At 43.3% G+C, this 26,086-nt stretch overlaps 1 protein-coding gene across 9 annotated transcripts in view; it reads left to right on the plus strand.

Annotated features, from left to right (window-relative positions):
- The window catches only part of ppip5k1a (diphosphoinositol pentakisphosphate kinase 1a), a 171,249-nt gene extending 146,850 nt beyond the window's left edge, over nucleotides 1-24,399 (plus strand). For 3 of the 9 annotated variants that reach the window (XM_034194067.1, XM_034194085.1, XM_034194102.1), the window contains 3 exons: nucleotides 23,149-23,286; nucleotides 23,382-23,495; nucleotides 23,582-24,395. In XM_034194067.1, coding sequence (XP_034049958.1) covers nucleotides 23,149-23,286; nucleotides 23,382-23,495; nucleotides 23,582-24,240 — 911 coding nt within the window. In that variant the 3' untranslated portion in view covers nucleotides 24,241-24,395. Of the gene's footprint in view, nucleotides 1-17,375; nucleotides 17,556-23,148; nucleotides 23,287-23,381; nucleotides 23,496-23,581 lie in introns of all 9 variants that reach the window. The other 6 variants (XM_034194040.1, XM_034194052.1, XM_034194059.1 and 3 more) reach the window with 4 other exon arrangements.
- The last annotated feature ends 1,687 nt before the right edge of the window (nucleotides 24,400-26,086 follow it).

A 26,086-nucleotide genomic window follows, 5' to 3' on the forward strand; every position in this document is an offset into this window, starting at 1 on the left:
ACTTAATGAGTGACAAACAGTACTCTTCATCACTCTGGCTCCAACTTTCTCTGATTGCTGTTGCCAGATCAGCTTTGCAGGTCAGCTTTGGAGCCTTGTCATGGACCATTTTCTTCAACTTCCACCAAAGATTTTTAATTGGATTAAGATCCGAACTGTTTGCAGGCCATGACATTGACCCTATGTGTCTTTTTGCAAGGAATGTTTTCACAGTTTTTGCTCTATGGCAAGATGCATTATCATCTTGAAAAATGATTTCATCATCCCCAAACATCCTTTCAATTGATGGGATAAGAAAAGTGTCCAAAATATCAACGTAAACTTGTGCATTTATTGATGATGTAATGACAGCCATCTCCCCAGTGCCTTTACCTGACATGCAGCCCCATATCATCAATGACTGTGGAAATTTACATGTTCTTTTCAGGCAGTCATCTTTATAAATCTCATTGGAATGGCACCAAACAAAAGTTCCAGTATCATCACCTTGCCCAATGCAGATTCGAGATTCATCACTGAATATGACTTTCATCCAGTCATCCACAGTCCATGATTGCTTTTCCTTAGCCCATTGTAACATTGTTTTTTTCTGTTTAGGTGTTAATGATGGCTTTCGTTTAGCTTTTCTGTATGTAAATCCCATTTCCTTTAGGCGGTTTCTTACAGTTCGGTCACAGACGTTGACTCCAGTTTCCCCCCATTCATTCCTCATTTGTTTTGTTGTGCATTTTTTGATTTTTGAGACATATTGCTTTACGTTTTCTGTCTTGATGCTTTGATGTCTTCCTTGGTCTACCAGTATGTTTGCCTTTAACAACCTTCCCATGTTCTTTGTATTTGGTTCAGAGTTTAGACACAGCTGACTGTGAACAACCAACATCTTTTGCAACATTGCGTGATGATTTACCCTCTTTTAAGCGTTTGATAATCCTCTCCTTTGTTTCACTTGACATCTCTCGTGTTGGAGCCATGATTCATGTCAGTCCACTTGGTGCAACAGCTCTCCAAGGTTTGATCACTCCTTTTTTAGATACAGACTAACGAGCAGGTGTTAGTTTTGGGGATGAAAATTTACAGGGTGATTCCATAATTTATTCCTCAGAATTGAGTGAGTCCATATTTTTTTCCCTCTGCTTGGTCTAAAAAGTAACCGTTACTGACTGCCACAATTATTTTTCTTGATTTCTTATAGTGTTTCTTAAAGCCAGAAAGTTGCCATTTGAAATGACTTTAGTTTTGTGTCATGTCTGTGATCTGCTTTTTTTCTACAAAATTAAACAACTGAATGAACATCCTCCGAGGCCAGTGGTTCCATAATTTTTGCCAGGGGTTGTATTTGTGCTTACGCCTGATTCAGGGTTTTGGCGTACACCAACTTTTAGTAGAAAGTCAATGCCAGTCTTTGTATATGAGGCCCCTGGACCTTTGGCCAGTGGTCCAAAGTCCTTTTTGTAGATGAAAGTAAATTTTACATTTCATTTTCAAATCAAGGTCACAGAGTCTGGAGGAAGAGTGAAGAGGCGCTGAATTCAAGGTGCTTAGAATTACAGTGTGAAGTTTCCACAGTCGGTCATCAGGGCTCTCCCTAGAAATTTAGAGCATAGTGGCACTTGGGTGGGTGTGTGTAGGGGGGAGAGTAATTGGTTTGGGTGCCATGTCATTGCTGGTATTGGTCCACAGTGTTTCATCAAGTCTAAATTCAACGCAGCCATCTTGCTGGAGATTTTAGTGAATGTCATGCTTCTATCTGCTGACAAGCTTTATGGAGATGCCAATTTCCTGTTCCAGCAGGATTTGGCACCTGCCCACAGTGACAAAATTAGTTACTATTACTAGTTACTGTTTTGCTGGCCATGGTATTATTGTACTTGATTGGCCTCCGGGCAAATACCTCATAGATTCTCCATGGGGTGTTGTTGAGAGGAATATGAAAGACACCAGACCAAACAGTAAAGACGAGCTGAAGGCTGCTGTCAAAGCACCTTGGGCTTCCATAATGCCTCAGCATTGTGACAGGCTGAGTTCCATCAAGCCACACCACATTAATGCAGGAATTAATTGAAAATGAGCCCAAACCAAGTATTGAGTGCATTCAGCATCTCTGTAATAGAAGTCCTTTTATTGGACAGATCTTTTGAAATATTCTAATATTTTGAGAAACACATTTTCTATTTTTGGACCTGCAGGCCATAATGATCAAATGAAAATAAATGGTTGGAACATTTTAAACTATATGTATATGGGCTTTAAGGTATAGACTATATGTATTGAGTCTAGAATAGATAAAATTTTCACTTTCTGAAATACCTTTAACTTTTTCACAATATTCAATTTTTTTGAGATGCACTTGTACAGTTGTGTTCAAATTAATAGCAGTGTGTCTAAAAATGTGAGTAAAGCTCAAAATCCTAATAGCTTTTATTTCCATACACGCAAATGCATTGGGAACACTGCACATTCTACTACAAATCAAAACATAAAGAACAATTCATCAAATTTTACTTTACAGAAAGTGAAGGAAAAGGAACATTAGCCTGTTCAAAAAATAGGAGTGTCTGCATTTTTCTTTATAAACTGAAACATTTGCTGTATAAACTGAAAAATACTTGAAGCTTTAGCTTTCCTGAACTAATATTTAGTTGTATAACCACTGTTCCTGAGAATGGTTTCACATCTGTGTTGCATCGACCAGCGTGTCACCTGTGAACAGGTATTCTAGCCCAGGATGATTGGACTACATTCTACAATCCCTCTGTATTTCTTGGTTTTATCTCAGAAATATCATTTTTGATGTCACCCCACAAGTTTTCTATTGCATTAATGTCCTGGGATTGGGCTGGCCACTCCATAACCTTAATCTTGTTGGTCCTGAACCAAGATGCTGCTCACTTGCTGGGCCTTGTGGAAACACCCATTTCAAGGGTATTTCCTTTTTGGTATAAGGAAACGTGACCTTCAAGTATTTTGACATATTCAAACTGAGCCATGGTATATGATGAATGGGTCTAGCACCATAGTATGAGAATCAATCAATTTTTTTTTATATAGCGCCAAATCACAACAAACAGTTGCCTCAAGGCGCTTTATATTGTAAGGCAAGGCCATACAATAATTATGTAAAACCCCAACGGTCAAAACGACCCCCCTGTGAGCAAGCACTTGGCTACAGTGGGAAGGAAAAACTCCCTTTTAACAGGAAGAAACCTCCAGCAGAACCAGGCTCAGGGAGGGGCAGTCTTCTGCTGGGACTGGTTGGGGCTGAGGGAGAGAACCAGGAAAAAGACATGCTGTGGAGGGGAGCAGAGATCGATCACTAATGATTAAATGCAGAGTGGTGCATACAGAGCAAAAAGAGAAAGAAACAGTGCATCATGGGAACCCCCCAGCAGTCTACGTCTATAGCAGCATAACTAAGGGATGGTTCAGGGTCACCTGATCCAGCCCTAACTATAAGCTTTAGCAAAAAGGAAAGTTTTAAGCCTAATCTTAAAAGTAGAGAGGGTGTCTGTCTCCTTGATCTGAATTGGGAGCTGGTTCCACAGGAGAGGAGCCTGAAAGCTGAAGGCTCTGCCTCCCATTCTACTCTTACAAACCCTAGGAACTACAAGTAAGCCTGCAGTCTGAGAGCGAAGCGCTCTATTGGGGTGATATGGTACTGCGAGGTCCCTAAGATAAGATGGGACCTGATTATTCAAAACCTTATAAGTAAGAAGAAGAATTTTAAATTCTATTCTAGAATTAACAGGAAGCCAATGAAGAGAGGCCAATATGGGTGAGTTATGCTCTCTCCTTCTAGTCCCTGTTAGTACTCTAGCTGCAGCATTTTGAATTAACTGAAGGCTTTTTAGGGAACTTTTAGGACAACCTGATAATAATGAATTACAGTAGTCCAGCCTAGAGGAAATAAATGCATGAATTAGTTTTTCAGCATCACTCTGAGACAAGACCTTTCTAATTTTAGAGATATTGCGTAAATGCAAAAAAGCAGTCCTACATGTTGTGTGGGCCGCTGAAGAGGAGGTACTGCTGGCCCACCACCACCAGAGGGCGCCCTGCCTGGAGTGCGGGCTCCAGGCACCAGAGGGCGCTGCCGCCTTATGGGAGCAGCCTGGGTGACAGCTGTCACCCATCACCGGACACAGCTGTTCCACTCAGCACAGAGGTATATCAGGAGGACGGCGTCTCCACCTCAGTGCCGAGATATCGCCTTTAGACGAAGGTAACGTTCTCTGCATTTTCTGACTAAATAGCTAACAGATTTGTTAAACCTTTTCAGGACAGCTGAATTGCTTAGATAAGTACTCACCTGCCTGTCATACTGTAACTGGAGGTGGAGGCGGCTTCTCCCCTCTCCGTTGCTGGGTGCTGTCGCATCCACGCCTGTGTTGTTGCTCTCTCCCGCCAGCAGTACCGGATCCGACGAGCGGAGGCAGTGGCCACCTGGGACTTCGGGACTTGGCGGTTCCAGTATTTCCAGGGTTCGGTGGCAGAGGAGATCTGGGTGGTTTCGGTTCGACTGAGACGGACGTCTCCTACCTTCGAGCCTGCCCACACGACACCAGCGGATTCGACGCCAAATTGTGATTGTTGTATTCATTGTACTCGTTTCACAATAGTAAACCTTGTTATTCACCTTCCTCCATTGTCCGTTCATTGCGCCCCCTGTTGTGGGTCCGTGTTCCTACACTTTCACAACACTACATATTTGTTTAATATGCGCTTTGACTGACATATCCTGATCAAAAATGACTCCAAGATTTCTCACAGTATTACTAGAGGTCAGGGTAATGCCATCCAGAGTAAGGATCTGGTTAGACACCATGTTTCTAAGATTTGTGAATCATCTGTGTCATGATGCTTACTCTACTATGCTTCACTGTCTTCTGTGTGGCTGTGGCTTGAGATCATTTTAGCATATTTTAGCTGAGCGGCCAATCATTTTCTGCAGTTATTTATGTTTGCTCTTCTCCAATCAACTTTTTAGTCAAAGTACTTTATTCTTCTGAATAATGTCTGAAATGGCCCATTTTACTCAGATTCCCAGAGAGAAATACACGACAACCAACATGTACAACATTTGCTGCCTTCGTCCTTTAAATAAGGGCAACCTGTAGCAATGTAATAAGGGTCACAGAAAGAAAAATGCAAACACTGGTATTATTTTGAACACAACTATACATGCATTTGCACACTGGCAGCAAAGCTTAGATTACTTAGATTCAGACATTATTGTGATAGATGAGTGTTCATTAACTTAAAACAGAGTCATCAAATGAATACGCCCTCTGTGTTTCTGAATCGTGCGGCGACTGGAGCGAACAGTCACGACAGACCCTCAGGACAGCTATAACCTCGGGGTGTGTTTTCCAAACAAATTGATATTCTGTTTTAAATACGTATCAACCTATCACAGATTAACAGTGTTAGTCTCCCTCTGTTTGACAAATACAGTGTGATGAGAGGCAGTGCTCACAGCTGACATGGTGAAATTTTCACAAAAGTCATGGTAATCACCTTCACATCATTTCAGATACATACCAATTCCATTTATGGTGAACTGTGTGTGGGTAAGCCAGTAAGGTTGCAGTTAAACAACAAACTGGTTTGTGACATTTAACATATTCTTAACAAGTAAAACATCATTCAGTCTCTGAGTGTCCTAGTTTTACTATTACAATATTGCATAAAGTGGAATTGATGAATCATATAAATGTTTGCTTTTTTTTGTTGTTGATAAAATTAAGACAAACATTAAGAAGCAGGTTGGATTGAAGGTGATTTTTCTTAATATGTGGCAAAGCTGTTAAATTGTCCAGAATGGAACTTTGATAGTTATATTGAAATTTATATACCAAAGAATATATCGCAGCACATATCAGTACCACCTGTGCTGCAAATTATGCTGCAATATGAATTTTAGGCCATGATGAATTCAAGGTGGAAGTGGGACTACAACAAGGATCGGCTCTGAGTCCTTTTTTGTTTTCAGAGGTGATGGACAGGTTGACAGAAGAGATCAGACAGGAGTCTCCATGAGCTATCCTGTTTGCAGATGACATTGTGATCTGTAGTGAGAGTAGAGAGCAGGTTAAGTCTAGCCTGGAGAGGTGGAGAAATGCTCTGGAAAGAATGTGAAAGTCAATCGAGCAAGACAGTACTTGTGTGAATGAGAGGGAGCACACTGGCATATTAAGGGTGCAAAGAGTAGAGATGGTGAAGATAGAAGTACTTGAGGACAACTGTGCAAAGTAGTGAAGAGTGTTGGAGAGGGGTGAAAAAGAGTGGAATGGGTGGAGAAAGATAGCAGGAGTGATTTGTGACATTATCTGCAGGTGTGAAGTGGAATGTTTACAAGGCTAGTGATATGTTGTCCATCTGATGAACATGGAGAGTATTAGAATTAACATATCAGAGGGACAGCACAGACAGGACAGTTTGGAGACTAAAGGCACCTTAACACTTGCACGAATTTTATCTCGGCACTGCCACGCAATCTGGCGTGCCAATGAGTAAACGCATTGTATACTGTCCGTGAACTGTGCACGGCTGCATTCCAGTGCGCAAACAAAATTATGAAATGTTCAAAATTTCTGGCACGCATTCATTTGTGCCACTTGCGTGAACTAGCTGTGACCATCACGCAATGTATTCGAAAATACTGAGTGTCATTGTGTGTCATTGCGCGCAGGGCATCTGAGCAACTATGACGAGATGTTACATCTGTGACAAACATAACTTTACAGATGCATTATCTAACTCATAAGAAGGAATGAAAATGCAACTGTTTTAAGCCCCGGTCACACAGCACTAACGAAGGACACCGAATCCAAAACGAAACAAGAAATCTGGACTTACAGTAGTGTTCAGAATAGTAGTAGTGCTATGTGACTAAAAAGATTAATCCAGGTTTTGAGTATATTTCTTATTGTTACATGGGAAACAAGGTACCAGTAGATTCAGTAGATTCTCACAAATCCAACAAGACCAAGCATTCATGATATGCACACTCTTAAGGCTATGAAATTGGGCTATTAGTAAAAAAAAAAGTAGAAAAGGGGGTGTTCACAATAATAGTTGTGTGGCATTCAGTCAGTGAGTTTGTCAGTTTTGTGGAACAAACAGGTGTGAATCAGGTGTCCCCTATTTAAGGATGAAGCCAGCACCTGTTGAACGTGCTTTTCTCTTTGAAAGCCTGAGGAAAATGGGACGTTCAAGACATTGTTCAGAAGAACAGCGTAGTTTGATTAAAAAGTTGATTGGAGAGGGAGAAACTTATATGCAGGTACAAAAAATTATAGGCTGTTCATCTACAATGATCTCCAATGCCTTAAAATGGACAAAAACACAGACGCGTGGAAGAAAATGGAAAACAACCATCAAAATGGATAGAAGAATAACCAGAATGGCAAAGGCTCACCCATTGATCAGCTCCAGGATGATCAAAGACAGTCTGGAGTTACCTGTAAGTACTGTGACAGTTAGAAGACGCCTGTGTGAAGCTAATTTATTTGCAAGAATCCCCGCAAAGTCCCTCTGTTAAATAACAGACATGCAGAAGAGGTTACAATTTGCCAAAGAACACATCAACTGGCCTAAAGAGAAATGGAGGAATATTTTGTGGACTGATGAGAGTAAAATTGTTCTTTTTGGGTCCAAGGGCCGCAGACAGTTTGTGAGACGACCCCCAAACTCTGAATTCAAGCCACAGTTCACAGTGAAGACAGTGAAGCATGGTGGTGCAAGCATCATGATATGGGCATGTTTCTCCTACTATGGTGTTGGGCCTATATATCGCATACCAGGTATCATGGATCAGTTTGGATATGTCAAAATACTTGAAGAGGTCATGTTGCCTTATGCTGAAGAGGACATGCCCTTGAAATGGGTGTTTCAACAAGACAATGACCCCAAGCACATTAGTAAACAAGCAAAATCTTGGTTCAAAACCAACAAAATAATGCTTCGCAGATGTGAAGAAATCATGAAAAACTGTGGTTATACAACTAAATACTGGTTCAGTGATTCACAGGATTGCTAAAAAAGCAGTTTGAACATAATAGTTTTGAGTTTGTAGCGTCAACAGCAGATGCTACTATTACTGTGAACACCCCCGTTTCTTTTTTTTTACTAATAGCCCAATTTCATAGTCTTAAGAGTGTGCATATCATGAATGCTTGGTCTTGTTGGATTTGTGAGAATCTACTGAATCTACTGGTACCTTGTTTCCCATGTAACAATAAGAAATATACTCAAAACCTGGATTAATCTTTTTAGTCACATAGCACTACTATTATTCTGAACACTACTGTACGTTGACATTTGGAGACATCATTTAACCATTATCCAGCTTCGTTCCTGTAGCTGGCATGTCGTCAGAATTTTCAAACTGTTGAAAAAAGCATTTTATCAACTACTTTAACTATTTATGCACAGTCCAGCGGTCTGTGGCTGGATCGGCTGTGCGCACACACGCTCCAGCTGGCTTGAACGTTCGTGTGCACACATCCCTACTCCAGCCGTTTGTGTCTGAAATGGCTGTGCACACAGCCACAAATGACTGGAACGTGCATGTGCACAGCCAAACAGCTGTATGGTGTATGGCTGTGCGCATGTTCACATGTATCGTTTTGTTTAAAGTGGTCGGCGTTTGCTTCGTTTTCCATTTGTTAGTTTTGGTTTTGTTACGTTCCTTTATGTGCTCTTGATTCGCAGGTTTAATGGTAATGGGAGAAGTGCAGGCTTATTCGTCCACCTTTTCTTGACGATTTGTGACTTTTTTCCTTCATTCAGCTATCGTCATGTGCCGTGTGACCGGGCCCTTACCAATCCATCATAATATATTGTAAATGATTACCTTTGAGATGATTCCAAATGCGTTCTGCACCATACGAGCATGAGGAAGTCTGCAGCTGTAGATTATTTCTCTGATTCTGGGAGCAATGAGAGAATGGTTTCATCAGCCAAGTTCTGAGAGCAAATGCATCATCGGCTACGAAATGGTTATTTTATATAGAGTGGCGTCAAGCAAGACAGAGCAGGATGCATTGGAATGATGAATTGCGCGGCAGTGCGAGGATCACATTTGTGCACGTGTCAAGGTACTTAAGTCAGTGAGGCAAGCTTCAGATGGTTTAGATAGGTGCAGAGGAGGAACCCAGGGTATGTAGGGAGCAGGATGCGAATTTTCACAATTACTTAATAACTGGGACAAGCAAAGACGAAACTGAAGCTGTATGAACCGTTCATGAAATGTGGTTAGCTTCACATTTTTAAAAACATCCCTCATAGATTTTTTTTGTTTGTTTGCTTGCTTGCCTGCTTTTTTGTTTTGTTTTTTAGAAAAAGCTGTGCAGTGACTCTGAGAGCATTGTGATGTCATTTTTTTGTACTGAGCCTAGGGTGGGAACCCTGTTTAAGATGCTTCATTAATTTAACAGTAGGTCACCGTTAGCCAATAATTTAATATTTTCATGTGCCTATGCGCACACATTTTTCCACTGCAGTTGTCTAAAGCGTCCACTTCCCACAGTCATTGCCAAGGGTCTGAATCCAACCCATTGTTTTAACCCTCGTCGTATTTCATCTCACCTTCATTGACTGTGTCGTAGTAATGCTAACATTGTTTTCAGTGCTGTCTGAATTATTGTGAATTATACAATACTTTGCAAATGAATTATTGTGAATTATACATGTAGCCAAGTGGTAATTTTATATTGGACTCCTAATTCAGTCCTTCCACTCAGGTTTATGAAGGGTTGAAAGTAGGTGGCCTGGTGTTACAAATGACAGCCAGCAGGTGGCAGTGTTGTGCCACGTGACATTGATGAACTGCCCAGACCTCGCTATATGTATCCTAACTCTGTCCTGATTTATTCCGGTATGTTCTGGCTTGACATTCAGTTCACATCTGGGCCAAGCTGGGGACGTGTGGAGGACAGTAATGGTCGGCTGTGGTGTTACAGCGGAAGGTAAATATGCCTTCCGCTGGAAGATGTCGGTCATAGTTGGCTGGAAGATGTCGGTCATAGTATTTTAGAGGTGGTGATTCATTAGTGTTTTAACGTGATGGTATTTTGCTGAAGCTGTCAACATTTGTGGCCCATCCTTGTGGTGTGCCATGGCCGCCGTGTCATCAGCTGAGTAACAAGGTCGATGTGCTACACGTGTCGGCTTCAAGGTGCCCAATGGGGCATTTGAGACATTACTGGAACATGAAAGTGTTATAAAGAGGTCAAACTAACGTGACAGTTGTTGCGGTGGCTACAATGGAATTATTAATGTGTTGTGTTTTCCAGCGCCCACTGCTGTATTTTTTTTACCATCTTTTGTGTGTTTTCTGTCATGTTTTTTTATTCCCAGATTTTAAAGGCATTCCCAGTTTGTTTTATATTAACCATTATTGAATTAATAAACATTATTTTGCAGCATGAATCCCATTAATTGTGTCCCAAGTGGCAACAAATTCCCTGGGCTACACAATACTGTGCAAAAGCAGGAATGGTGACTAAGTGGTTAGTGCGCTTGGTTTCAGTGTGGAAGGTTCCCGGTTCAAACCCCATCCCTGCCACATTTCTCCATGTAATGTGAAGTTGTATCCAGCGTAAAATCAACATGCAGATCCAAGGTTGATCTGCTGTGGAGACCCCAAGGGAAAACAATGGAGCAGCCAAAGGGACTTAGGATACAATACTGTTTAAAAGTTTTAGGCGCCTTTGGATTTTTGTTGAAGTGTTTGTAATATCAAAGCATTTTTGTTCCAACTAAAATTAAATGTGACTTATTTTTATTTTATTAAAGAAACTAAAATACCAAGCAACCACAAGATTATGCATGACAACAGAAAGAAAGTTCCCTATGATCACTCAAAAAAGAAAAATACAGTGATTGGAACCTGATTTATATATATATACGAGTGTGTGTGTGTGTGTGTGTGTGTGTGTGTATGTATATATATATATATATATATATATATATATAAAATAAATAATGAAAAGAAATTTGAGTTTTGTTTTTTTTTACGTTGTTAAACTTGAGAAATGTTTACACACTTTCAGTCATCAGACTTTATTTGTACATGTCAATTAAGACAAACATTAAGAAGCATTTACAAATGTTACATTTGTAAATGTCATGTAGTTCCCAGTTTTCTTCATTATTATTATTATTATTATTAAAGGCATAGATAGACTTTGGCATGGTACTGTATCGTAGCAACTCTCATACTGAAAAACCAGGAAAGCCTTAAAGCGTTATTTTCCTGATTTTCTGTGTTTGTTATAATAGGAGTTGACAAGCGGTGGTGATTGTTAGTGTTTGCAGAAACGTGGCTCTCCCAGGAAGGAAAAACACTGTCTATTAATGTCTTTTGGGGGTTTGTTTTAAGAATCATAATTAAAAGTGTCTGGCTTTGGTGGACATGTGATGTTTTCACTGTGAGTGAGCCTGTTCCCTATGTGGTCTGATGGTGAACTGGCATCATCTTTATCTCTCATCCTCTGTACTGAAAACAAGAGAATTCACAGACACTTATACTGCTCAGATGGCTGCAAGACCATTTTTGTTCAGAAAGGTAACATTTTGGCATGTTCTGCTTTCGGTGTGGGGACTTTGTCTCTGTTAAGCCGATGCCGTTTGTCATTTTTGGCCGATTCTACTTTCGTTGTGAGGACTTTGTCTCGGTTGGTCCGATGCGGTTTGTTATTTTTGGCCGATTCTGCTTTCGGCATGGGGACTTTGTCTTTGTTGATCCGACGCGGTTTCTGTCATTTTTGGCCATTCTGCATTCAGAGTGGGGACTTTGTCTCTGTTAATCCGATGCGGTTTCTATACTTTTTGGCCGATTCTGCTTTCGGTGTGGGGACTTTGTCTCTCTTGATCCGATGGGGATTCTGTCATTTTTGGCCTATTTTGCGTTCGGTGTGGGGACTTTGTCTCTGTTAATCCGATGCGGTTTCTATAATTTTTGGCCGATTCTGCTTTAGGTGTGGGGACTCACTCAATTCTGAGGAATAAATTATGGAATCACCCTGTAAATTTTCATCCCCAAAACTAACACCTGCTCGTTAGTCTGCATCTAAAAAGGAGTGATCACACCTTGGAGAGCTGTTGCACCAAGTGGACTGACATGAATCATGGCTCCAACACGAGAGATGTCAATTGAAACAAAGGAGAGGATTATCAAACTCTTAAAAGAGGGTAAATCATCACGCAGTGTTGCGCTGCGGTGGTTTGAATCATATTTGTCTAATAGATTACAATTTGTTCATGTAAATGGGGAATCTTCTTCACAGACTAAAGTTAATTATGGATTTCCACAAGGTTCTGTGCTAGGACCAATTTTATTCACTTTATATATGCTTCCCTTAGGCAGTATTATTAGACGGTATTGCTTAAATTTTCATTGTTACGCAGATGATACCCAGCTTTATCTATCCATGAGCCAGAGGACACACACCAATTAGCTAAACTGCAGGATTGTCTTACAGACATAAGACATGGATGACCTCTAATTTCCTGCTTTTAAACTCAGATAAAACTGAAGTTATTGTACTTGGCCCCACAAATCTTAGAAACATGGTGTCTAACCAGATCCTTACTCTGGATGGCATTACCCTGACCTCTAGTAATACTGTGAGAAATCTTGGAGTCATTTTGATCAGGATATGTCATTCAAAGCGCATATTAAACAATATGTAGGACTGCTTTTTTGCATTTACGCAATATCTCTAAAATCAGAAAGGTCTTGTCTCAGAGTGATGCTGAAAAACTAATTCATGCATTTATTTCCTCTAGGCTGGACTATTGTAATTCATTATTATCAGGTTGTCCTAAAAGTTCCCTAAAAAGCCTTCAGTTAATTCAAAATGCTGCAGCTAGAGTGCTGACGGGGACTAGAAGGAGAGAGCTATCTCACCCATATTGGCCTCTCTTCATTGGCTTCCTGTTAATTCTAGAATAGAATTTAAAATTCTTCTTCTTACTTATAAGGTTTTGAATAATCAGGTCCCATCTATCTTAGGGACCTCGTAGTACCATATCACCCCAATAGAGCGCTTCGCTCTCAGACTGCAGGCTTACTTGTAGTTCCTAGGGTTTGTAAGAGTAGAATGGGAGGCAGAGCCTTCAGCTTTCAGGCTCCTCTCCTGTGGAACCAGCTCCCAATTCAGATCAGGGAGACAGACACCCTCTCTACTTTTAAGATTAGGCTTAAAACTTTCCTTTTTGCTAAAGCTTATAGTTAGGGCTGGATCAGGTGACCCTGAACCATCCCTTAGTTATGCTGCTATAGACGTAGACTGCTGGGGGGTTCCCATGATGCACTGTTTCTTTCTCTTTTGCTCTGTATGCACCACTCTGCATTTAATCATTAGTGATCGATCTCTGCTCCCCTCCACAGCATGTCTTTTTCCTGGTTCTCTCCCTCAGCCCCAACCAGTCCCAGCAGAAGACTGCCCCTCCCTGAGCCTGGTTCTGCTGGAGGTTTCTTCCTGTTAAAAGGAGTTTTTCCTTCCACTGTAGCCAAGTGCTTGCTCACAGGGGGTCGTTTTGACCGTTGGGGTTTTACATCATTATTGTATGGCCTTGCCTTACAATATAAAGCGCCTTGGGGCAACTGTTTGTTGTGATTTGGCGCTATATAAAAAAAAAAATTGATTGATTGATTGAAAAGATGTTGGTTGTTCACAGTCAGCTGTGTCTAAACTCTGAACCAAATACAAAGAACATGGGAAGGTTGTTAAAGGCAAACATACTGGTAGACCAAGGAAGACATCAAAGCATCAAGACAGAAAACGTAAAGCAATATGTCTCAAAAATCGAAAATGCACAACAAAACAAATGAGGAACGAATGGGAGGAAACTGGAGTCAACGTCTGTGACCGAACTGTAAGAAACCGCCTAAAGGAAATGGGATTTACATACAGAAAAGCTAAACGAAAGCCATCATTAACACCTAAACAGAAAAAAACGAGGTTACAATGGGCTAAGGAAAAGCAATCATGGATGACTGGATGAAAGTCATATTCAGTGATGAATCTCGAATCTGCATTGGGCAAGGTGATGATGCTGGAACTTTTGTTTGGTGCCGTTCCAATGAGATTTATAAAGATGACTGCCTGAAGAGAACATGTAAATTTCCACAGTCATTGATGATATGGGGCTGCATGTCAGGTAAAGGCACTGGGGAGATGGCTGTCATTACATCATCAATAAATGCACAAGTTTACGTTGATATTTTGGACACTTTTCTTATCCCATCAATTGAAAGGATGTTTGGGGATGATGAAATCATTTTTCAAGATGATAATGCATCTTGCCATAGAGCAAAAACTGTGAAAACATTACTGTTTACTTGCAAAAAGACACATAGGGTCAATGTCATGGCCTTGCAAAAAGACACATAGGGTCAATGTCATGGCCTGCAAAAAATCTTTGGTGGAAGTTGAAGAAAATCGTCCATGACAAGGCTCCAACCTGCAAAGCTGATCTGGCAACAGCAGTCAGAGAAAGCTGGAGCCAGATTGATGAAGAGTACTGTTTGTCACTCATTAAGTCCATGCCTCAGAGACTGCAAGCTGTTATAAAAGCCAGAGGTGCAACAAAATACTAGCGATGTGTTGGAGCGTTCTTTTGTTTTCATGATTCATAATTTTTCCTCAGAATTGAGTGATTCCATATTTTTTTCCCTCTGCTTAGTCTAAAAAAGTAACCGTTACTGACTGCCACAATTTTTTTTCCTGATTTCTTATAGTGTTGCTTAAATCCAGAAAGTTGCCATTTGAAATGACTTTAGTTTTGTGTCATGTCTGTGATCTGCTTTTTTTCTACAAAATTAAACAACTGAATGAACATCCTCCGAGGCCGGTGATTCCATAATTTTTGCCAGGGGTTGTATAATTTTTGGCCTATTCTGCGTTCGGTGTGGGGACTTTGTCTCTGTTAATCTGATGGGGTTTCTGTCATTTTTGGCGTATTCTGTGTTCGGTGTGGGGACTTTGTCTCTGTTAATCCGATGCCGATTCTGTCATTTTTTTAAAAAAGCTAGCTTTGCTTGTGATGTTAAGAGAGGATTTTGTGTAAAACTTTCAGCTTTGTCAGTTGTTTTGAAACAGAAATTCGATTGAACTTAATTTGCTGCTTTTTCTGCAGTTTGTCTGAATTTTGTAGACGGGATAAGCTGCTGGCTGCATAGTTTTGTAGAACACTCTCCAAACACACACACATCACACAGTTCCTCTCTTTTCTGTCCTTACTTTCTGTTCTTTTATGCCGCTTTTCCACTGTGGCACGCTTTAGCTGAGGTGAGTCGTACCATCGTCATACCTGTTTCGGTCAAAGCAGATGATAATCTAACAACCCATAAAACTGTGGCTCTGCTCAGAAGCCTCAACTCACTACATTTGCGTATTTAGACCGTGCTGTCCAAACTACGAGGCACTCTCTCGTTACTGAAAGGGTTACAGTTTAACACAAGCCAGTGTGCCAGGTCTATTGATGCCGCTGTGCACATAGGCAGTCAACACACTCCAAGTCAAAGTGTCAGAGTCCAGTCTGTGTGCGGGAAAAAAACCAATAGTTTGACTTGTGAGAACCCTGTTTGACCCTTCACTCCTGGTTATTCATTTTCACTCCTAAGCCTCACCGCTATTATGAGGTATGTGCTAAAGTTGCATGCTAAAAACAGATTTAGTTGAGCACACCGCCCTCCTTTTTTCGTAGTCAAAACAAGGCTTTGGGTGGTTTTTCAGCAGTACAGAAAGGCTGTCAGATTGAGTATTAAGTCGTCATTATGAGTCATTTAAAAATGCTTCATCATACCTGCGATGTAACATTAATCCAACCACATATAAAGTTACAAAAGACGTTACGCTGACATGACTTTTGTCTCTGTACACCACAATGGAGTTCAAATTAAACAATCAAGATGTGTTTGTAGACTTTTAGGTTTAATTCAAGGGGTTTAACAAAAAGGATGGTTTTAACGTTTTAACCGTTAAGGAGCTACAGCCATTTTTATACACAACACTGTTTTCAGAGGCCATAAGTAGTTGGATAAACTAAATATATGGATTAGTGTTCATACAAATCACCACTTTTAAACCCAGTTGTCTTTTGACAAGTCAGGGGATGAATACAAGAACATTTCCAAGTTGCTGAATAAGTCTTGATATGTACCTCAGCCATTAATAAAGTATGGTACTGTGTGGTCAATCCTTCTGGAGTTGGACATTCTCAAAAACTGAGTGACCATGCTGTCAGGAGACTAGTGAGGGAAGCCACCAAGACACCCATGGCACCTCTGAAGGAGCTATAGGCTTCAATTGCTATGATTGGAGAAACTTTGTGTGTGTGTGTGTGTGTGTGTGTGTGTGTGTGTGTGTGTGTGTGTGTGTGTGTGTGTGTGTGTGTGTGTGTGTGTGTGTGTGTGTGTGTGTGTGTGTGTGTGTGTGTGTGTGTGTGTGTGTGTGTGTGTGTGTGTGTTTTTCAGTTGCATCACCAGTTACACAGATTCATGGTGGGTTTTCTTTAAAAAAAAAAAAAAAAAAAAAGACATGAAATTTCAGCTGGAGTTTGGAAGACTCAGGGCCCAGACATGATCTGTTTTCTTGCATTAAAATCCTTCTCTGTGCCACTCAACCATGAAACTGTGTCACCTGTGATGCACCAGACAAAAATAGGCACTAATCCTTATTCCTCGTTACAGCCACAGAAGCCTGCAACTCCTACAGAGTTGTCTTGGTGTATTGGTGGCTTCCCTCACTAGTTTCCTTCTTGAAATAAAGACATTATGTGAAAGTGACGATTTGTGTTAAAAAATAATCCCGATATTTAGTTTGTCCAATTGCTTCTTGGCCTCTACATGTAGACCCTGCAGTTTTAGAAATGGTTATAATTCTAAAACGGGTAATAATGATACTTTTGTTTAACCCCATCTCGATTGTTTAATTTAAGCCCATTTTGGTGGTGTACAGAGACGGTCAGTGTCCAGATACTCATGGATCTGACTGTGCTGTCCTACATCACACCAACCAAACAGCACCTGCTCAGGCTGAGCTTTAATGTTGCTGTGTAGTAAACCACTGGAGCTCAGATCACGGGTTTTGGTCATGGTTCAATTGGGTTAATTTATACAGCGCCATATTACAACACAAGTTGCTCCAAGAGTAAAGTCCGACCATACCCACGCTCACAATATTACCTTAAATCTCAGCCGTAAGGAAAATCGGCATCACTCCCCCTCTCATCCGTATCGTATTTCTGTGTGTCCCTTCTTCCTTACGTTCTGTCGTTTCATGTATTTTGTATTGCTCCACCTCTCCCCTCCTCCTCCTCCTCCTCCACTACTGTTCTTCCTTGCTGTCCCTCCTCTTCCTCAGAGCCTTTGGAGGAGCACCATGTGGCCCAGTTGTTGAGGCGTTTCCAGAGCGACCTCAGCCTGGGCTGTCATCTCGCTCTGGATGGGGCGCTCGCCCACCACCTTCACCAGTGCTCCTACCATCTCCGCCTCTTCCGAAACTGGCTCCTCTCCGGCCAGGACTCCCTAGAGTACCTATACGGTCAGCCCCTGGCCCTGCCCTCTATATCCTAGCACTGCGACCTGTCCAAACACTGCTCACGGTTTAGTTTGGACTGTGCTTGCTCTGTGGTTGACCCTCATGCTTTGCCTCTTGATGTTTCTGCATGCTTGCCTGTTTCTGTGGTTATGCAGATTGCAAACTGAGGTGGTGAAATGTGAATTTTGGACTGACTAACACCTTCTATACTTCCCATTTGGCAGTGCTGTCGGCACTATTTCTGACCACATTAACTCAATTTTGTAATTCTCCTCACAAAGGAGCTTAAATCTACAAAAGGGAAAATGCGATACCCACTGTAGCAGCCCGATGTTGCTGTAACAAACACGTTTTGACGTGTTTTTATTTTAACGGTATATCTTGAGCTCCAGTATACGTATAACTGCTGTGAACTCGGTGGACTACAGTTGGCACCATGAGCCCCTCTCACACAGGACGTGTGTGTGTGTGTGTGGCCTTTACAGGCATGTGAAGCACTTGGCACTGTCCACAGCAAACACATCATTACTCACCACAAAAACGTTTCACAATGCCACATGGTTGCCAGCACTCCCCAGGGTGTGGCAAGTGTTTTGGTCATGTTCAGAACACTCGCAACTCAACTTCACTCATTGCGTGGACTCCCCTTAACACACCCCACACACACACACACACAGTAAAATTTAACAGGCCGGAAAACACCAGGGCCCAGTTTCATGAAGCAGTCTAATCTTGTTTAGTCGACTAAACTCGCTTTGTCAACTCATCTTTTGATGTTAGTCGTTGCACAAAGCGCTTAGTCAGCTAAAGTTTTGCGTTTCCCAATAAAAGTCCTTAGCCTGGTACAGAGGAGGCTGATCTTATTTTAGTCAACAAAACTTCAGTGTCTGAAGTCTGTGTCTGAAAAAAGGCAGCTATCATGTACCACCACTTGATGGAGGAGCAAGGAAAGAGAGACTTGCAGCGGGAGCAGGTGTTCCAGGACCGGAATAACACATCAAAGATGCTTACAGACGCTGAGGTCAGGAGCGCTTCTCCTCTGCTGTGGTGGACTTGGCCATGTTTGTAACAGACGGACCAACCCCGAAGTAAACAGAACTGTCGAGCATTTGAGGCATTTCTTGGCAACAGCTCTCACAAGGCTGCTATGACCGTGAAAATAGTTGACTAATGTAAAACGGTTAATCTACAAGTTTAGCTGTTGATGTGAAACAGAGATTAGAAGGATAATGTTGGGCGACTAGCCTTAGTCAACAAAGTAAGTTTAGTTGACTAAAAGATTAGACTGCTTTTTGAAACCAAGCCCAGGTTGTTCGGAAGTCCGTGATAAATTGGAAAAAAAGATGAGACAAAGTTGATAAAACAGTAACTAGCAGACAGCTGACTGTACTACGTTAAACACTGCACACGCGCAGTAGCCACGCCATGCACAATCGCCAGCAGTCCCTGTTATAGGTGGTGATGCAAACATGCACAGAGACTATAGCATGCCATTGGTTGCTACTATCATGCCAGACACACGCCTTCTGTGTGAGAGCAGCTGAGAGCAGCAAGCCATATCCTCCAGACTACCAGGACACACGCACACACATATATATCTCCATCCATTTTCTTCCGCTTATGAGGTCAGGTTGAGGGGGCAGCAGCTCAAGCAAAGCCGCCCGGCCTCCCGATCCACACACACCTCCCCCAGTTCCTCCGGGGGAACCGTGAGGTGTTCCCAAGCCAGCTGAGAGACGTAGTCCCTCCAGCGTGTCCTGGGTCTTCCCCGGGGCCTCTTCCTGATGGGACGTGCCCGGAACACCTCTCCAGCAAGGCATTCAGGGGGCATCCAGAAAAGATGCCAGAGCCACCTCAGCTGGCTCCTTTTGACGTGGAGGATCAGCGGCTCGACTCCGAGCTTCTCTTGAGTGATTGAGCTCCTCACCCTATCTAAGGGAGCACTCAGCCACCCTGTGGAGGAAACTTATCTTGGCCGCTTCTACTCGCAATCTTGTTCTTTCGGTCATGAGCCAAATCTCATGACCATAGGTGAGGGTCGGAACGCAGATCGATCGGTAAATTGAGAGCTTTGCCCCCCTGCTCAGCTCTCTCTTCACCACAACGGTCCGATACAGCAACCGCATCACTGCAGACGCTGCACCGATCCGTCTGTTGATCTCACGCTCCATCCGTCCCTCACTCATGAACAAGACCCGAGATACTTAAACTCCTCCAATTGAGGCAAGGACACTCCACCGACCTGCAGAGGACAAGGCACCTTTTTCCGGTCGAGAACCATGGCCTTGGATTTGGAGGTGTTGATCCTCGTCCCGGACACTTCACACTTGGCTGCAAATCGCCCCAGTGCATGCTGAAGGTCCTGGTTTGACAAAGCCAACAGGACCACATCATCCGCAAACAGCAGAGATGAGATTCTGTGGTTCCCAAACCGGACCCCCTCTACACCCTGGCTGCGTCTAGAAATTCTCTCCATAAAGGTGATGAACAGAACCGGTGACAAAGGGCAGCCCTGGTGGAGGCCAACGTGCACTGGAAACAGGTTTGACTTACTACCTGCAATGCAAACCAAGCTTCTGCTGCGGTCGTACAGGGACCGGATAGCCCTTAGCAAAGGACCCCCGGACCCTGTACTCCCGGAGCACCCCCCACAGAGCGCCTCGAGGGACACGGTCAAACGCCTTCTCCAAATCCACAAGGCACATGCGGACTGGTTGGGCGATCTCCCATGAACCCTTGAGCACCCGATGGAGGGTATAGACCTGGTCCAGTGTGCCGTGACCAGGATGAAAACTGCACTGCTCTTCCTGAATCCGAGGTTCGACTGTCGGTCGAATTCTCCTCTCCAGTACTCTGGAATAGACCTTACCGGGGAGGCTGAGTGTGATCCCCCTGTAGTTGGAACACATCCTCCAGTTCCCCTTCTTAAACAGAGCGACCACCACCCCGGTCTGCCAATTCAGAGGCACTGTCCCCGACTGCCACGCTATATTGCAGAGACATGTCAACCAGGACAGTCCCACAACATCCAGAGACTTAAGGTACTCAGGACGGAGTTCATCCACCCCAGGAGCCTTGCCACCAAGGAGCTTTCTGACCACCTCGGTGACTTCAGTTTGGGTGATGGACGAGTCCGCCTCTGAGTCCCCAGTCTCTGCTTCCTCTTCGGAAGACGTGACAATGGGATTGAGGAGATCCTCGAAGTATTCCTTAAACCACCCGACAACATCCCCAGTCAGGGTCAACAGCTCCCCACCCGCACTATAGACAGTGTTGGCGGAGAGCTGCTTCCGCCTCCTGAGGCGTCGGACGGTTTGCCAGAATTTCTTCGAGGTCGACCGATAGTCCTCCTCCATGGAGTCCCCGAACTCCTCCCAAACCCGAGTTTTTGCCTCTGTGACCGCACAGGCTGCAGCACACTTGGCCTGCCGGTACCTGTCAGCTGCCTCTGGGGTCCCACTTACCAACAAAGACAAGTAGGACTCCTTCTTCAGCTTAACGGCATCCCTTACTTCCGGTGTCCACCACCGGGTTCGGGGATTGCCGCCACGACAGGCACCAGAGACCTTGCGACCACAGATATGTGTGTGTGTGTGTGTCCTGGTAGTCTGGAGGATATCACGCTCATCATTACGACAGGTGATTCTTACTGACCTCAGTTTAACCAGCATTTGTTACATCACAGATTCTGAGTTACTCTTCTTTGCTCCTCCTTTTCCTTTTCTTTTGAAAATAACTTTCAAATTCACACTCCATGTTATGAGTAAGCAATCCAAACCATTCTGAATGTGATTAGTCATCCTAACTGACCTTAAGTCTGGTTCATGCTACAGACGGACGTTCACTCTATAATGGATCACAGTATGACTCTGCCTCCATGGTTTGTTTGCGTGCCTGCGTGGGTGAGAGATGACGATGTGTGTTTCGTGATGCTGTAGGACTAACCAGGGGTGGGCAGTACACTGTTGTCATAGTCATCACCGGTGTGGTCATGTGCCACCATTGAGATTGTGTAGTACCATCAACACCATCACGTCTTTCCCGTGTAATAGTACAGAAGCCCTACCAAGCCAGAAATATTTTTTTTAATAACTCACACAAAACAAATGCTGACAAAATAATAATAAAAATCAATTAGCCATTCATTTAAAAATCATTTCAGCACAGCTGTGATCAGCTCTGATGCTGTGATGAAAAATGACAGAGGTGGTCTGTGGACCATGAATTCTCTCTCCTCCTGATCTGGTCCATCAAAAAAAAAAAAATCATTTTCACAAGACACAACTGTACCATCATGGAAATTAATACTGTGACTGTGTTGTGTGAGCAAGTAGAGTTTGTGCGCTTGTTTACACCTTAATGAGCATTGATTCATCACCGCCACAGACCTTTTTAACATATAAAACTGTGTACCAATCTCAACTTTGAAGGAGCAGATTTGAAACTGAAAATTTATTTATTTATTTATTTATGAACCAAATACACACAAAACAGGTATTAAAACTGAAAGTAGTCCAGCTTAAAATCATGACTTATTTCATAATTATTAAATGGGTCATGTAGTGCAAAACCATTAATACTGTGATATAATGCTACCACCACCCAAAAAGTGAAAAATACCATGATGTTATATTTAGGTCATATCACCCACCCACAGGGCAAAGAAAATTTTAAACTCACCCATGAAGTGAGAGAGACACAATTACAGATGCTTTTCTCGCCTTCTGTTAAAGCCCCTCATCGAAGAAGCTGACTTTTTCTGTCACCGTGTCCCAGAACAGCACTTCATCAAATCCTCACAGTCATATAAACAGATCGAAATGGTGTTTTTGGTGCACTGGGCAGAAAGTATTTGGTGCACTTTCCCTTCTCTTCCTGTGTCATTAATTGAGCTGTTTGCTGTTCTTTCACAAAATACCTCATACACATTTAAGCAAACCACCATCAAATGCAGCATCTATACACACAGCATGAACCAGCCCCTTAACCAGCATGTGACTCTTGCTTCAGTGCTCCACATGTCATGCACACACACAACCCCGTGCACATGAAACACAATGGAAACGCAAGGCTTAGATGATCGAGGTGGTTTGTTGCTTTGTAGCTGTGAAAGTGGTTGTGAACTAACACTGGATGCGTTTAACACATGGCACTCGGGCGGCGGTCTGAACAGCTCTGACTGATGCGAGCTGCTACAGGAGCTGCAGCATGTGTGTTGGGAGGCAGTAGAAGGAGCTCTTAGGCAACACCTGGATGTTTATGAGGTCTGCTTGCTTTTGCAAATAAAGTGAAATGTTTACTCTTTGTCAACATGCTGCCGTTTGGTAATGGCGTCTCCATGTCTGGCATGGTTTGTTTTTGTTTTGTTTTTTGCTACTTGCCTGTGAGGAATTTTGAACCGTCAAGGCTGACAGGAATTTGCATCAAGTCTTAGTCTAGTTTTTCTCACGAAGCACGTCGGCAAACAGGGACAGGATGGTAGATCTCCACATGGAGGCGTGCCGTGCTACCGGGGTGGTGGTGATGTATTGGTGACTCGGACTTGTTAAGTGTGTGCTGATCTGCCTTCGGGCATCATGTTTCTCCTTTGTCGCAGGGTTTGAAGGCTGCTCCATGGTGCCCTCCATTTATCCCCTGGAAACGCTGCACAACTCGCTGTCGCTGAAACAGGTCAACCAGTTCCTCATGACCATTTGTGAGAGAGCAGGAGACCCCCACACCAGGGCCACCAGAGGTTGAACCCTCGTTTTTCCGCCTCTTATCAGGTCTCGATCTTGGGGGCTTGTGCAGCACTTCACTTTAATTGTGCACTTTGCTTTCTCCCTGCAGCTCTGTCAGCCATGTTTGACCCCCACAGCCAGCCCTTGGTGGACTCCTACATCCCCCAGAGAGTTCTCTCCACCTCCATCTCACTGCGATCCCGCTCTGACAGACCTCCGTGGTGTGAGTGTCACAGCGTGTCATGTTGTACCACAGTATTTGTGTGTGTTCTCACTCGTACTAGTGCTGTTGTGTTTGCATTCCTGCAGACAGCAGCGGCCCGTCGAGTACAGTATCCAGTGCTGGGTCGTCTTCTCCCACCACAGCGGACACCTCCCCACGCTTCAGCTTCAGCGAGAAGATCTCCCTAACCCCACAGAGCAGCGAGGAAACCCAGTCTGCTCTAAACCTGTCCACTCCGGCAGCTCCACCACCACCCCCTGGGTCCCACGTCCTTGACCCACATTGCTTCCTTCTTTCCTCCACAGCCAACCCCACTGAAGCTCCCACTCAGAGTAACTCTACAGGAGACTGCACAGAGTACTGCACCGCAACCAATCACCAGACCTTCAACAGTACAGCTGACCAGATCCACGGGACGCTGCAGGCAGCATCTGCTGCAGCGGAGCCCGGTGACGGGGAAGATCCAGATCTCATCCCAAGACTGCCCTGTTCCCCGCTAGCCGAGCTCTCTTTAGGCCGGATGGAAGGATTCTGTGGCCTGCCGGGATCACTGCCTGTGCTGCTGGAGCTCCGAGAGAGCAGCAGCGAGGCAGGCTCCAGCTCCCAGACGCCTCAGTCTCCTGAGGGTCCTGATGAGTTCTTCGACACACAGGAGTCCATGGATTTGTGGATGGACAGTCCAGATGTTCTCCCCCAACCAGACACACAGGTGGAGGTTGGAGGTATTCAGCCAGCAGAGCCATAAGCCTGCCAGGACGTGCCGCGGTCATCAGGTCTCCACCTGGTGTCACCTCATCCCGTTGTTACGCTAACATGTTGGAGGAGAACGTGACGTACAAACTGCAAACCATTGACAAACCAAGAGGGCGTCACTGAGCCTCAGCGGGCGTTCCACTGGCCCCATCCAGATGTGTTAACGTAAGCGGCTCTGTGTTAACGTTGCCTCTTAGTTGTTCCAGTATTTTCACCGAGGCGGCGTTGCACTTTGGTTTCCCATCGGCCGCTCTGTGTCGTCATCGTGTAACGTTGTCATGGCCAAAGTGTTGTCAAACAGTTGCCTAGTTACACATCCAGCACACATTAGCAGTCATTTCTCTTCCTGTTTGGTTTTCAGTTTGCTTCACTTTTAGCTCCTTGGTCACAAACGTGAGAAAAATTTGTGGCTGTTATTCTTCACTCGCAGCTTGTTCTTAACTATGTGCTGCGCAGGACAGAGAACAAACTTTGTTTACTCAAGTAATACTGTAAATGTGCTGCGAAACTGAAACTATGAGTGTAAATAAGCTACCCAACCCCGTAGGGCTGAGTGAGTCTACGTGTGTGTTTAATACCACTCAAATTATTTTATTATCCAGAGGATTAGATGATATGAAACAAATGATATTTAGACAATAGATTTAAATCCTCTTAATTTCAAACCTTATCTTTTAGGGGATGTTTTGGGGGGTGGAGGTGGGTGGAATCACTGTATCATCACAATCATTGATTAATTTTAACGTATGAGCTGTATTTTACAATGTTCTGTTTATTTATTTATTTTTTTAAACCAGCACAGCGCTGTCAACATCTCCCAGAATCTTCTTTGTTTATTAAATCCCAGCTTTCATTGGATAATTTTGACCCAGAATCAGTTACTCTTAAATCGAAAATATATGACGTTTAAGCCAATAATACAAACAACCAAAATTTACTGGTTTGAAAACCAGGGTCCTCATTTATCAGAATGTGTGTACAAAAAGGTTCTAAACCATTTGTGATGAATAGTCACTCATGTTGCGGCTTCTTAATTTAGACATCACAATTATGGATATAATTTTAATCCGCCGTAAAGCCCATTGCCAAATTCTGGGCCCAAAGTCAGCCGTCATTGTCCACAATAGCAGTCAAACGTTGTGTGTCATAATACATACACCATGTTGGCGCCACATACAAGCGACATCGAAAGCAGCCCCATGACGTCTGAGCAACTGTGCATGGTCACAACAGTGCCAAATGTTTGCAGTTATAGCAGGACTTTATCACAAAGCTCAAATGTATCTCTGAACTCCTGAAAACTGTCTTCTGATGGCCTTTCATGGGATTATGGATGTATATTGTGTTTCCAGGGAGATTTAAAGAGGTCAGCAAATGATGAGTCTTTCAACACACCATCCTGCATTCAGACTGACCACTGTGGTCTTCTGCCCGGTCCAGTCATTTTCAGCCTTCTGCTAAGAAATCACCCACAACTTGCTTCATATATAATCCAATCTGCATTGTATTTTAATTTTAGTTAGCATTGTAGCCTGTCATCAAACTAACTGAGCAGTCAAATCCACGTTCAAGTGGAAATAATTCAAGAGGCACAGATGAAATTAGAGCAAAACCATCTGTAAAAATAAAATATCAACCGCCTGGTATGCAGCAAATACTCCATACAGCCTGTGCACTAACCTTCGCGGTGCTCTTGCCACAGAGTTGCTGTGCATCCCATTGAGCCTCTGCATCTCGTGAAGCTGTTCTAATCGCACTCCACTTCTCTATGTGCATCTATTGCACACCGCTGTGCACAGTCATTGCCAGTTCCAGTCAATTAAATTAATCTGCTCCAA

Source organism: Thalassophryne amazonica, chromosome 2 (assembly GCF_902500255.1).
Source record: "Thalassophryne amazonica chromosome 2, fThaAma1.1, whole genome shotgun sequence".
Classification (NCBI taxonomy): Eukaryota; Metazoa; Chordata; class Actinopteri; order Batrachoidiformes; family Batrachoididae; genus Thalassophryne; species Thalassophryne amazonica.